Below are 14,358 nucleotides of genomic sequence, written 5' to 3'. Positions count from 1 at the left end.
AAAACGGCAAACGTCACATGGCAAACGTGAAAAGTGGCGACGATGAGTCTCCAATGAACAGATTCAGATGTAACACTTGCATGGCAACGTTTGAGTTTGCTAATATACTTATCTCTCATGTCGGGAAATGTAAAATTGCAGTAAATTTGAATGGCGATTCTTAATAACTGGCTGGCTTATTTACACTTGCGATTAGCAAGCTATAATAAATCGGAACATGGATTTTTTTCAGGTTACAACTTGGTTAAATAGGTCAATTAAATCATTTGTTCAACTATGAGATTTCGTCAAAAACATTTTTTGAGCATTTCTGCATTTCAGATACATTTTCTATTAGGTTTTATTGTTTGTTGTTCTTACCGATTTGGTCTTTCATTTTTTTTATTTTTCCCTCGCTTTGTTCCGTATGAAAGGTTTCGGCTTATAATTAATCAGCTCTTTCCACTCGTATGGTGTTTTCCTCGTATTGCGTGGTAAAGGCTTTGATGGCAAAAATGACTCTTATGCGTATGTCCTCAGTATAGTAGTTTTTGATGGTTTTATGTACAAGAATTTTTCTGCCCGAAAATGTAATGTCAGCTTAATTACCCCTGCGCAAGTTTGATCATCTCTGCTATTTCAGCTGCTATTACTTTTATGCTAAACCTTATTTTTAAGATATGCTATGTTTCATTTGATATGTTCGTTTATATTTATTTTTATTTTTGATATCAACATTTGAAGGGTATATTTGAACTGCATATTTTTATTGAAATTGTGCTCCAAACGATTTTGATTGCACTCCAAACAAATCATATTTCATTCCATGACAGCGAAAAAAAAATCTGTGTTGACGCGAGCTAGCTTAAGTACTGATTCAAATTATCTGGAAAAACAATAAAAGTTTTAAATTTTAAAAGTTTTTCACAAATTGGGTTGATTTTTTAGATAGAAAGGATGAGACAAAATTTGCGAGGAGTTTTAGCCGATTTCAAATGGATCAATTTATTCTGCAAAAATCGGGCCCCAATTGTGATACGCATGGTACACATGAGTATCACATGGACAATTCTTACAAATCTAAGTGACACCCTAGCGGTCGTTAACCCCATGATTGGTGCCGTCCTATTTAGAAAATATGGAATAACTTATAAGGATTTAAAGAAAATATTTAAAAGTATGGAATTTGAAAGAAATTGAAATAAGTGTTTTTCTACTTGCTAAATTAAAACCAGAAAGCAAGGGTGTTCGGACGAGTTATTGAATAGCAGTCTTCTCTAATTTCATTCAAATTGCTTGAATAGTTTTGATAAAGGTAACAGCGTATAATATTTTATTGATAAACTATTAGTGACTTAGTGATTGGCTAATTAGAATATATCTTTTTACTCAAATAAAATATCATAAATAAACTTTATTTGGAAATTTTGGGTATTAATTGTGTCAATCAAGTGTCAGTAAAAGGTTGCCCGACGTTTTATTAAAGAAATTTTTCAACAGTTCTATCGGAACTGAATGAAATCGGGCATGCTCGGCAAATGGTATATCAATTGTAAATTAATTTGAACGTCAATCGATGCAAGGATTTTTAAAAGGCTTTGGTTTAGTTTTTTTAGTTGTTCTAAAATTAAGTTAGGTTTTTCGCACATGCGACAGTTCTATAGAAGGGAAAGGGCTACCAAGAAATATTAGATAAAATTTAATTTTGAATACTTGTTTTTTTTTCGAAAAGGCGATTTCTCCATTCCTTTTTTAATTTGCGAGAGCAAGTGTCTTGTAATCAGGAACTTAACTTCCCCTAAACAATTTTTCGTACATGCGACATCGCTCGGGTTCGAGTCGCGTTTGGACCTTGTTTTCGTGAATCTCTACCCTTGCGATGAGCAAGGTTGTTGCAATCGGGTACTATTGTCCACAGGATGACTGAAATTTGTTCATCTCCAAATTTAACTCTATTTCTACTCAAAATGCGCGTCTAACAGCTGTAATTTAAATCTGGATTGAACGACTCAAGTGATAATTGTTTTACAGCTGAAAAAGATTTTAGCTGTAAGTTGATTTTTTGTCGGCATTATTGATTTCGACCCAACTTTTGTCGGCTTTTTTGCCGGGTAATTAATTCTGTAATTTTTTGATAGATTTTTTGGTACTTTCATGAAGGTAAATAGAGTTCATGTTTTCCTGGTTGTTATAGGCGCCAAAATTTTCTCCTAGAGTTTTTCTGCTAGAATTTTTTTTTCGGATGCATGGTTTCTGATCTTGTTTGTCCTAAAATTACCTGAAACTAGTTTTAGTTATAAGTAGTCAGGTGTGTTATAGGTTCAAGCTATTTTTTTTTTAATTCAATTCAAGTTAATGGTTTTTAACGTCTAATTTCAATTTTTAAAAAAATGTCAAATTTCCAGAATTTTTTTGCAAATTTGACTGGACTTTTTCTGTCTTCAAGGGAATGTGGCGGCAAGTTCTGCACAATAAACGACGTTACTCATTTTTGACGTAATGGTTTTTGATTATTTTCACGAATGTTATTAGCAAGCGTAACCTCATCGAATTTTAGATTTTTCCATGTTTACAATTTGCCTAGTGGCATCACTCAATCAAAATCCCTAAACTGTACTTCAATCAACTAAACTACTCACTTTCTTTTTCTTGATTAAAAATTTATCAACTCGGATTTTGTTTGTATTTTTTTCTACTTATTCGGTTCAAAAATTGTCGGCTGATATTATATCGGCTTGGTGGCTTCATTTTTGTGTATATTGATAAGCAAGAAAAATATTCTTAGGTGTGTGTGTTTTGAGCGGGGATGTTCTACAAAAAGAGTTTTCAAAGAAAATTGTTTTGCTATGTTAACTTTTCGCAAGTTTTCTTCCGGTGCTAATTTAACATTCAACTATTTTCCTTGGCATGGGTTTCTCAAAATGAAATTCAATCAAGGCAAATCTAGAAAATTTTTGGAACAAATTGGTAGATTTTGTTGCTTTGCTCTTTTTGTGTTGTATCGCTAATGATGTGAAGCTCCGCTTCGCCTCTGTTTTAAGTTTATTGGTAAAAAAAGAAGGTAAATTAACTATTTACCTGATCATAATTTACACAATAACGAAATGCAAATATTGAGAAAAACGTGATTTACTTTAAGCTTGAAAATGGATTTTTTTTCTAGCCGAATAAAAGAATTATCTGTCGACCCAATTTTCTCAAATTGGCTGTTTTATCAAAAAGGTCACAAATACTTATTCCATGAAACTTATTAAGGCTATCTTTGGCTATGTTTAGAATTCGGTTTTTTATGTATACAAATATGGAGGTTATTTGCAATCGATCTTCCAAAATTTGTAACTTGTAATGATTAACAGTCAGGCACAGTCCAAAACTGTGTTTTAAAATCGTTTTAAAACAAGGTTTTTTTTTGGCTGTGTGTCTAAAAGATAAAAGGTGGTAAAATCTCGCAACAACTGAGCCGCTACACTATTGGTTATTTTGACCGGAAGATGTAGGGTTTGATGTGATTGTTTTGTATCTAATGTAATGGGGTCAAAATTGACCCATTCCGAAACCAAGAACGCCATCGTGGGTTTTTGAAAATCGACACGAAGTCCGATTGATTTCCACATCTAGAAGGGTCTTGAAAGACTAATTATTCTTCGATTTTAATCGTTTGACATTAGCAGTACGTTCAGATATCAGTTTCTTTTCAATGTTATTTGATTGACTTTTAAAAATCATGAAGAATTGTTAATATCTTAATTTTTTTGCTTGACGCTCAGAAAAAAATATTCAACGGTTTTTCATAGTTTTCTTTTCGATTGTACTTGGAGTCAGCTTCATTAGCTACTTCGGTGTTTGTTGATTAAATTTCATTTTGTGCGACTGTAGTCTTTGCTTGAAGTCACAAACCAAGCAGTATTTTATTGTTTATTTACTAGTCTTATATATTTTTTTGGTTAGACGTAGGTATTCAGTTTTTGAAAATATTATAATTGTTGACGTGTCAGTTAATTCTGATATTGGTTTTAGAGGCGAGCTTATTTTTGGTTAAATAGTTTATATCGTCAAATTCCATATTAGTGAATTTTTCATAGCTTCGATTTTCGTACTCTATAAAGCAACGCTCTTGCTGTTTTATATTTTCAACTTCTCTGCCGAATTTAGTGCTTGGCTATCAATTGCAACGCCTTTTGAAAGCCTTCCTGCAGGCTTCACATGATCTATACTTTACAAATAGTGTACCAAGATTCAGTAATTATTAACTCAGTGCTCTAAATGGCGCATACTCATCACAACAGAGGGTTCCTCAACTGTCATGTTTGTGACGAGGAACAGCGAAACAGAGAGCGACTCGCGGCGTTCCACAGATATGTAGATTACATCAGAAATGTCCAGTTGCTGGCCCAGATGAGTCTAATGAACCCTGGATACCTCCGATTGCCTGCCCCAGTAACAGTTGCGCCTAGCAGTAATAATTCGGTCAATTTTGTGAATGTGTCTACCTTAAGAGACAATCAGTCTTCTAAAGATGAGCATCAACAGAGAAGTAAGCGAATGTTTGTTTCGTGGCGCAAAATTTTATATCTTCTTCGGAAAAAGCTGCAGTTTTACATTTCACAATGAGCCTTTCCTTTTATGTTCAATTTGCGATAGAAATAGCAGGGGTGATGAGTCTAGGGTGTTTTTGATGGGGGGCTTAAACAGTTTTTGTCGATTTTCAATTTGACCACATTCCAGCCCTCCTGGAATACTAAAAAGACTTCATATTGTCAAAATTATCTATGTCTCGTGCGAATTCTTAAATGACTTTTTTTGGCTCTTTCTGAGAGGTCTTGATCAAAACCTCGTTATATGATGTTTTTTGGTAGCTAACGAAAGGGAACACATGATTGCTTCGCGTCTGTTTTTAAATCGGTCGGACTGGTGATTTTAGATGGAAAAAGTGTTCTTACCCTAACGGAATTGGTGAATCTGGAAAAGTTTGCAGCTAGCAGTAGCAAAACACCTCTTCATCAGTTTCGATGTCTGCTGTGCAATGCTGAAATGTCACTGTTTGAACAATTGATTAATCATTCGCGCGGACACATCAACGAAATGTGGAAATTTAAACCTGAAGAATACTATTTCAAGTTTTTATGTAATTTCTGTTATGGTGTGTTTTTCAACATCGGAATAATGAAAAAGCATATAAATAACGACTGTATGAAGAATCGAAAGGAGAAAATAGATGAAAGGTTTACTCTGAGATGTGCGTTGTGTAATTTATACGAATCAAGTCCAGGGCAGTTTAAAGGTCACGTGAAATCAAAACCCCATGTTGAAGCTATTAAGAAAGAGAAGACAGCCACAACTGGTCCGATCAAATTATTTCACTGCACTTTATGCGGTGTACACTGCTGTGATATGAACCAATTGAGACTGCACGTAGAAACTGCAGCACATCAAGCAAAGTTCAAAATAGGCCATTTTAATTTTTAACACCAAGAAAGGCCAATTGAAATAAATGCGATATGTAAAATAAATGTATCTTTTTAAATATTGACTGCTTTTTGTATAAAGTGTAGTTTTTGTACGTACGATGACACTTATAGATCAACTTTTCCTAAAAATTTCAGCTTCTTCAATTATATCGTTTAAGATAAAGGGGTCGTTTTTTCTGTTATACGGCCCAAAGTTGTCAATTTGTTCATAGAGCGTTTTTTTTACTCTTTAGCTGTAAGTAATTTCCACCAAAATTTGAAAAATTTCAGTTTTGGGCCCTAAAACAGAAAAGACTCGAATATAGTTTACATCAGAAGCGCACACTTGAGCAGGAAGTTGTAGATTTTTGCTTTTATGCCATTTAGTAGAGCACTGAAGTAACGCTAAATTATCTTTTGTTAATAGAGTTCACTTTTTTCAATTAATTCGCACGTTTGTAATTAAGGATTCTGGTACCAGTTTTTCAGCATATCGGTTTTTTAGCATACGACATACGATTTAAATACAGTTCTTTGAGCAGATTTGGGTTGACAGCTTAGTGGATAAACCAATCAACTGATTGACCGAAAAAAAGTAAGTTTTATAGTGTTGACCTGCCCTAATTTCAAAAAATCATCTCCAGCTTTGTCAGCAAAACAATGTAGAGTCACGGGACACAGAAGTTGCAACTTTTTGAATTGATCGAGCGAATGAACGGTTTTTTTTCCACGTTTTCGTTAGTTTCTCTGCATCTATCAAAGTTATTGGCTTGAAATTTTGACATATAGTAGAAACCTTTTAGATGTTTGTCGATATTCATAGTTTCAAGTTGTTTTAGAATTTCAATTTTGGCCTTCAATTTAGAGCATAAGTTTGAATTATCTTTGCAGTGAAAGCGAACGACTGTTTTTAAAAATTGAATTTGTCTGGTTAGGCTAATATTCCCCTCTGGAACAAAAGTTTTCCCCTACAGAAACAAAACTTTTTCAGAAATAGCAAATTTGAAACTTGTATTTTCGTCAAATCCATTAATAAGAATTGAAATTGCATTTTCCACTCCTGTGTTTGAGAATAGTTGCAACCGTCATATTGTTTCTGATGAGAAAAAATAGATGAAATCATTAAAAAATGTGACTAGCAACCGTGTATGGTGGACGAAGATTATGCACTGTTAATTTTTCAGAAATTGGCATCCTGCGCATGCAAGTTTTTGTTGATTTCCTCGCCAAGTTTCACATTTACTATGAAAAGTCCCGCAAAAAAAGGTAAACGCTAAAATAAGCAGAAGGAAAGCGGCGCCACCAAAAATTATTGGTCCTTTTCATCTATTAACTTATTGATGTCAATTTTTGTCCTAGATAGTGGACAAGGGGAAATTTTAATTTAAGGATTGTAGTATCGTCACTGTTCGTACTTTTTTGTTCCGACCATTTGGACAATGGGGAGGAACTTAATCAGTTGTGTTTTAGTTTTTCTTTTTTTTGTTTTCGCGAAAAACCAGGCACCACAAAAAGTCATCGGGAAGTGTCGAGTGATTTATCATATTGACGCCCTTTCAGCCGTGATTCAAAATTTTTTTCAGTGTCGAGAAAAACTTGCTTGAAATTTTTGGTCTAATTTCGATCGAATAAGGTGAGCGAGCAGGCTTAAAATAGAGCTGAAAATAACTTATTTATGCTTAATCAAAGCCGTTAAAACTTAGTTGTTTTTGAGTAAAGTTAGTTTTTTGAGCCATCTTGTTGGTAATCAAAAATTTAAATTTAATTTTCAAATTTTGAGTTTTTTTTTTTATTTTTACGATTTTTTTTCAATTTCTTTTCGTTTTGTTTTCAGTATTAAGTTTGAATAAAGTTTTTTAAGTTGTTCACTTTCAATTTTGCTGAAAAGAAGGCAAATCACATTTTTCAATAACAAAAGTGTAGAGGTCACGAAAAGCGTGAAAGACTTCGGTTCAAAAATGGATTTTTATTTTCAGAAATCCCAGCTTTATTAAAAAATTAATGCAATTATCTCAAATTGATTAGTTTTATTTTAAAAAGTATCAAACACTTAAATTTCAAGGAATTGAAAGGGGTTGAAGGCTGTATATTTTCTTTTTTTTGTCGAAAGTTGAAATTTTTTCATAAAAGACACTTTTCGAACCGTCTGTCGTCTATTTTTCAGCTTTTTTCACGTGTTAGTTATGTTCCTTAATGCCGAAGTTTTTAAAAAAAACATGGCAGCATAAGATCTGAAGAGTGGTTAGAAGTTGACCAAAGCTTTCCAATAAGATTAACAGCTTCCTGTCAAACAATGCCTCTGACTTACTCAATCTCTAAAAAGCAAAAATATCGTTCCGTTTTTCTCCATTGCAGTCCAATTCACGATTTGAATGGTTTTAATTTCATATAGTTTTTCATGCGATTTGATTTTTATTTGTAGCACCCGGATTTGCATTGATTTAGCCGGATCCGAAGTTGCTTCTCAGCTTCGTTGGTCGCAGTAATCGAAGGTCTTTGAACCCAAGTATTTTTTCTTCCTGGGGAATTTCAGTTGAAGTATGCTAAGACAAGGATTCAATAAACATTTTTTCATTCTCTTTCAGATGGTGTGATATTATGCGGTGCAGGCATCATATGACAGATAATTTTGATTGCAGAAACTAAGAAAACGAAATATGGACGCCTATTCGGATATAGAAATGGACGTTGATTCTGAAATAGAAGAGGTTGAGGCGAGTGAAATAGACTCAGATTCCTGCGATGACGATGATTATGTTGAAAAGTCTGATTCCGAAAACGGAGACAGTTTTCAGATGACACCAGGAAATGGCGAAGTTCTCGGTTCAACGCGAGATCGTCAACACGAAGATGAGAGCTGTGAAGATATCGACCACGCTGAAGTTCATGGACGTGTAAAGTTCATCGATTTACCAGAAGGGTCTCGTCGCAAGGGTCGGCAGAGGTCAAAAATTGACATCATGAGTGGAATCGATCCTGAAGATGATTCTTCTGGATCCGACTGCAGCTATTATGCATCTTCTGTCAAAAAGGTTAAACTGGACTTCAAAAATCAATGTGAGCCCAGAGCAAGCTCTTCGTCGTCAGAAGCTTCTGATATGGTTACAATGGAGAAACTGAGAAAGGAATTGAAATCAGTTATTGAGAAGTTTTCTAATGGTTCCGGAGATTACGCGACAGGTGGATTATTAAGTGTTCTTGATGTTCCGAACATGCCGATGATAAATATTCTAGGTTATGGAATTTTACCATTACCGATGACTAAAATTGTTTGCGAAAGCGTGAGAAAGTACTGCAAAGATTCTCCGTACGGATTGGGCGAAGAGACGTTGATTGATAAAAAGGTGAGAAAAAGTATTCAAATTGACCCGAAATACTTTTCGATTGATAGTAGTGAGTTCGCTTCCAAGGTTGATCAGCTTATTCAATCGAAAGTTAAAAAAGATTTGGGTTTGGACGATAAAGAAATTTATGGCGTTCTGTACAAGTTGCTTATTTATGAACAGGGTGGCAAGTTTGACGAGCATAAAGATACGGAAAAACATGACAATATGTTCGGTACTTTAATTATACAGTTGCCTTCCATTTTCAGTGGCGGAGATCTTGTAGTGAAACATAATAAACAGGAGAAAGTGTTCAAAAACAGTCTAGAAGGTAGTAATTCACAATGCGTTTTTGTTGCTCATTTTGCTAGTTGTCCGCACGCTTTACAAACAATCACTTCGGGTTATAGAGTCGCGTTAGTTTATTCACTGTGCTGGAATGGTCTCGGAAAAGCGCCTGCACCCTGCACTATCAATTCTAGTACGCAAGATCTTTGTGTGAAATTGAACCGATACATGGATATACCTGGTGCTTCGTACCTAGTTTGGGCTCTTGATTTTGAATATTCAGACGCGTCTATTTCGAAAAAATCTGAGGACATCGTCCAATTTTTCAAAGGCAATGATCGAAGTGTTTTAACTGGAGTTAAAGCCGCGTTGGAGTGTGATCGAAAAGAAAGTGGTCATGTTAGATATAAATTTTATGTGGCGACTGCTAATTTTAAAATCAAGGATTCGGGAGAATGCGGGTTCGGGGAGGGTGGATGGGGTTCCGGCTGGCACATGTCTTGTAATGGTAAATGTCGATTCGAGGTCTGCGAAACTATCAAAACTAGAGTGAGCTTGAATGAACTCAAATCCCTTACTGAAAATACTGATCCTGCTCGAAACTTAAAAATTCCTCTGACTGCGAAAAACTTGATTAATTATGAATCAAAGACAGGCAAAAATACGGGTGATAGTGGCTTCAACGAAAAGGGAAAAGATGGGTTTTGGATGGCCAAAGATTTCGGATCCGGGTGTTCTGGTCCAAGTGGCAATGAAGGAGCAACTCGCGATAAATGGTACAAGAAGAGAGTTCTCGTTTTGTGGAGGGAAGACCACGACTTCTCAATAACTTGTAAGTCGGATTTTTCAAGTGTAGTTAGAAGAATACAAAATTTGATCCAAAACGAGAAGATTGAAGAAGCAAAGCGTTTGGTGAAAGATGCTATGAGTTCAGGCCTAACACTAAACGAAAGTGAATCGATTAGCCTTTTGGACGTCTGCAACCATCTGGAAAGCAAGGAGCTGATCTTATATTTGTTAAAATTGTTAGTGCAAGTCGGAATAAGTTCTACCAGAACTGCGAGTGTTTTAGCGGCAACTGTGAGTTCATTCCCCGAAGAAGAGGTCAAGCACTATTTCCATTGTTTCATAAAAAATTGTGGAAATGCAAGAGACTTCGATAACCTTTTCAATTGTCTGCAAAATATCAAAAAAGGCTTCACGCATGAAGAAATAATGATGATGATTGACTCGTTCTTTTCGCAATTATTATTACAACTCGTATGCATCAAGGCAGTATTCAAGTTCAAATGACCCGATCACCCTTATTTTGAGTTATATGAATGAAAAGCAAGTTTTTCCTGAAGAGCAAGTAAACGTCCTTATTAGCAGTATTTCGGATGTGTCTAGACTTTTATCATTACTTTCTACCGTAGCTAAAAATAACTCAGTTTTGCAGAAGAAAATTTGCGACCGGATCGGATTTTTGGTGAAAGAAGGGCATCCAGATCACCTTGAAAGATATATAGATTCGAGTTTGAAATTAATTGAAACCATGGAAAACAATAAGAACTTTGGCACCGCGAATCGCTTATTAGAGTCAATTATAAATTACCGGCCACTGAATCAAACGGTAGTTAAATGGATTGCGAAATATGTTGTGACGAAGAAGATGAAGATAAATGTCATCATATCAGATTCCCTAAAAGAAGTATGCTTACTACGATTGAAATACTTGGAACAAATTGTAAGCGCAGGCGAACCTCAGTTAACGTGGAACCAACCTGAAGCGATCCATGAAGTTCAAGAAATCCAGACATTTCTGAGAGGTCCAAATGAAAAACTGATATACAAGAATTTTGAAGGTATTCCGAAAGCCAGAGCTTTCGCGAACCGACATGACAAGCTGATGGCAAGACTGAACGTAGAAAACCCGAGTTTTAAAATGACACTTGGCAATGCTAAAGGAAAAGAAGCCTTTGTTGTTATCTCAAAAACGACAGCGGCACATGAAGATAAATTGCGAGAGTACTATCTTGAAGTGAAAGAGTATAAGAAAGTTGCGTCGATTGTGCCGGGATATCTAGACGTAACATTAAAACGTGAAGAAACGAGAACCATCAAAATTGAGGATTGTAATGGGAGCAAACTTGAACCAATGATTTCTGCCAATGAGTTAATTTCAGCTGGTCAGCAAGCTCTAAGTGTGAACAATTCGGCCAATGTTCCAAGTGCATCTACAATGGCTGATGTATTACTATTCAAAGTATCTCCGTAGAGGTCTGATATCATTCGATATGACATGTGATTATAGAAAAATCTAGAACATGTGATTTGAGTGTTTAAAGCTCCATTTGTATTATGTTGTTTGTTAAGGTCTCTTGTTGTTGTTTGTTCAGTTTCAAGCGATCTTTTTTCTAACGTTTTCATGGGGTTGCTCTTAAAGTTCTGCTTATGCTATTTGCAAAGTTCCGCACTAAAAAGGTCCTGCTATTTGCAACTTTCTCAAATAATTGAAATCTTAAGAAACAATGGTGCTTAAAACGACTATCACCACCGTCGTTAAAATAAATAGCTTCAAGTAGTTACAACAAAAGTTTGTAGCCGGTTGAAGGACGAATTTTTCTAGCAGACTGCAATTTTTTGTATATAAAATTTTCTTGATAAGAATGAAATGTTTTGTCAGTTATAGTCAAAACAATTTTTATCACCCCTGCGAGTTGCAAACATTCATTTGATATTTGAAGTTTTGATATTTTAAACAATAACAATTGATTTTTACATTTTTCCTTGAGTTTTTCCAAATTTTTGTCGGTTGTGAAGTAAATGAGAAATTAATAATCATTCTAAGCATAGATTCGAAAACCCAAGAAATGCAAGATTTTTATCTTCAATAATGTCTCTAATCAGTAATGTCTTCAATAACGTTAATCTGTAAGATTTATTGCACTTGCGAGAACAAGTATCCTGAAATCGCGAACTAGATTTGTTTTTAGAAAGCTAATATTCTGATCGATGACGCATTTATTGCGTCATTTTCAGCATAAACATAAATCTTTTCACCCAGATAACAGAATTCTTTTACAGTATCCATGGCCTAAACTTCAATGACGTTAATCTTTAAGATTTTTTACACTTGCGAGAACAAATATCTTGAAATCGGGAACTAGATTTGTTTTTAGAAAGCTAATATTCTGATCGATGACGCATTCATTGTGTCATTTTCAGCATAAACATAAATCTTTTCGCCCAGATGACAGAATTCTTTTACAGTATCCATGGCCTAAACTTCGATGACGTTAATCTTTAAGATTTTTTACACTTGCCAGAACAAGTATCTTGAAATCGGGAATTAGATTTGTTTTTAGAAAGCTAATATTTTGATCGATGACGCATTTATTGCGTCATTTTCAGCATAAACATAAATCGTTTCACCCAGATAACAGAATTCCTTTACAGTATCCTTGGCCTAAACTTCAATAACGTTATTTTTTAAGATTTATTACATTTGCGAGAATTGGCCATGGATACTGTAAAAGAATTCTGTTATCTGGGTGAAAAGATTTATGTTTATGCTGAAAATTACGCAATAAATGCATCATCGATCAGAATATTAGCTTTCTGAAAGCAAATCTAGTTCCCGATTTCAAGATACTTGTTCTCGCAAGTGTAATGAATCTTGAATATTAACGTTATTGAAGACATTACTGATTACTTGATTGATCCGTGGAGTAGTATTCTGATTCGAGCTATAATTGTAAGGATTATTCCATCTTGGACAAACATAATTAGTATCATGTTTAGATTTTTTCGTGAGACCACTGCATTTTTTATGCACCCATTGATTACCGAAATTGCAGTGCATTGAATCGGCGCCGACTCCCTTTAGACAACAAGTGCATGGTTTTTTTGAGGAAAACACTTTTGGCCAGAAATCAAAAGCTTTGCCTTTTCCACGTTAAATTTTAAACAGCGTTCTTGCAAAGTCTTGTTCCAAATTTTAAACTTCTCAATAGACTGGGATTTCGTTTCAGCGGATATTACGATGTCATCTGCATAGATCAAATCTAATGGTAACTTGGAACGACATTTTTTCTTAGCTTCTTCAATTACTATTATAAATAACAAACGGCTAAGTGTTTATTTTCTCAGTATTTATAAAATTGAAAAAACTATCTTCAACAAAAATTGAATTGTAGGTTTTTCGTTTGTTTGCTCCAGTTATGTCGGCTGATGTCTCCTATCACGGATTTTTCTTGTGTTTTGAAGCAAATATAATAGTAGTTACATGTGCTATTCATTAAAGATCAGTAGTGGACCTTTCGAAGTAATTTTTTTTTTACAATTTTGAGTTTTTCAACTCGATTGGATTCTGCCCAATGATTGTCGGCTTCGTTTCTGCTTCACAAGTTTTGTTCTTTTGCTAATTTAAAAATGATTTTTTTTCCATTAGGCATGGTTCTGTAGAAGTTCTGTTTGATAAAAACAGATGATTTGAAAATTTATGAAATTCGTTTTTTTTTTATTTCATTTTACTTTTTTTGAAATGCTATGGAAATTTTTTTGCACTTTTTGCAAAAGTTTTAGCGACGGGTATTGGTAGGAAAAGCGAGCATTGCTGGGACGACCTGCGTACAAACCTGTGTGTCTGCACTTAGTCTCTTTTCTTCTAACATACTTTCTACAGTCTTCGAAAACGTCTATGGGGATTTTTTACCCAATTTTTCGTTTTCTCAAAAACCACCCGCCTAACTGTGAGATTTTGAGTTCAATGGATAGAACGTGTTTTTGGAAAGAACGTGTTGTTTACACATGCAAAGCTTTTGTGATTGTGTGAACTCTTTTTTTTCAACCTAAGTCACAAATATTAGTGTTCATTTTGAAAGTGTTCATTTTGATCAATAACCTGCTGTTAAGTACAGCCAATGCTAAAGATATTAACACAGACTGCAATATTACAAAAAGCACTTTAGCTTCAAGATATCATGGTTCTGTAGCGTAGAGCTAGGGAAGGAGACCAGCAGCAAAATAAGAGGGTTCGAACCTGGGTAGGGTCGGATTTTTAATGAACATTTTCGTATGCTAATTAAAATGCGTCTGCTCTATAAATTGAGGCATGTTGGTATATATATTTTTTTCATAATGACTAGTACTGCTAATGCGTCATAAATGGCTTGTGTCACTTAGCAGTTTTGTAGACTCAAAATTTCTTATTCAGTATTTCCAGTAGCGTTATTGGTCATATTTTTGCATGTGAATGCGAATTGCAACGTCGCCTCTGCAGAACTTGTGCTCTCTGAAAAGTTATATTTTTCTTTTTACGACCGTTTTTTGAAATTTCT

At 34.7% G+C, this 14,358-nt stretch overlaps 3 protein-coding genes across 3 annotated transcripts in view; all 3 read left to right on the top strand.

Moving 5' to 3' along the window:
* The window catches only part of LOC134851547 (paraplegin-like), a 215,967-nt gene that overhangs the window by 127,646 nt on the left and 73,963 nt on the right, over nucleotides 1-14,358 (top strand). The gene's annotated exons all lie outside the window — the stretch shown is intronic.
* Nucleotides 1-14,358, top strand: part of LOC134851548 (uncharacterized) — an 85,556-nt gene that overhangs the window by 42,396 nt on the left and 28,802 nt on the right. The gene's annotated exons all lie outside the window — the stretch shown is intronic.
* On the top strand, nucleotides 2,270-5,688 carry LOC134851117 (uncharacterized). The gene is made up of 2 exons (XM_063867054.1): nucleotides 2,270-4,513; nucleotides 4,901-5,688. Exons 1-2 carry the CDS (start codon nucleotides 4,243-4,245, stop codon nucleotides 5,443-5,445), a joined length of 816 nt encoding a protein of 271 aa, XP_063723124.1. The 5' UTR covers nucleotides 2,270-4,242; the 3' UTR covers nucleotides 5,446-5,688.

The sequence above is a fragment of the Symsagittifera roscoffensis genome, chromosome 7, assembly GCF_963678635.1.
Source record: "Symsagittifera roscoffensis chromosome 7, txSymRosc1.1, whole genome shotgun sequence".
In the NCBI taxonomy this organism is placed as follows: Eukaryota; Metazoa; Xenacoelomorpha; order Acoela; family Convolutidae; genus Symsagittifera; species Symsagittifera roscoffensis.
This window is presented reverse-complemented; position numbering and strand designations above follow the sequence as displayed.

Excerpts from the sequence above, each read along its gene's own strand:
- LOC134851117 (XM_063867054.1), top strand. The coding sequence starts at position 4,243 with ATGGCGCATACTCATCACAACAGAGGGTTCCTCAACTGTCATGTTTGT. Across the intron at positions 4,514-4,900 it reads AGATGAGCATCAACAGAGAA|ATGGAAAAAGTGTTCTTACC; the intron begins GTAAGCGAATGT and ends TGGTGATTTTAG.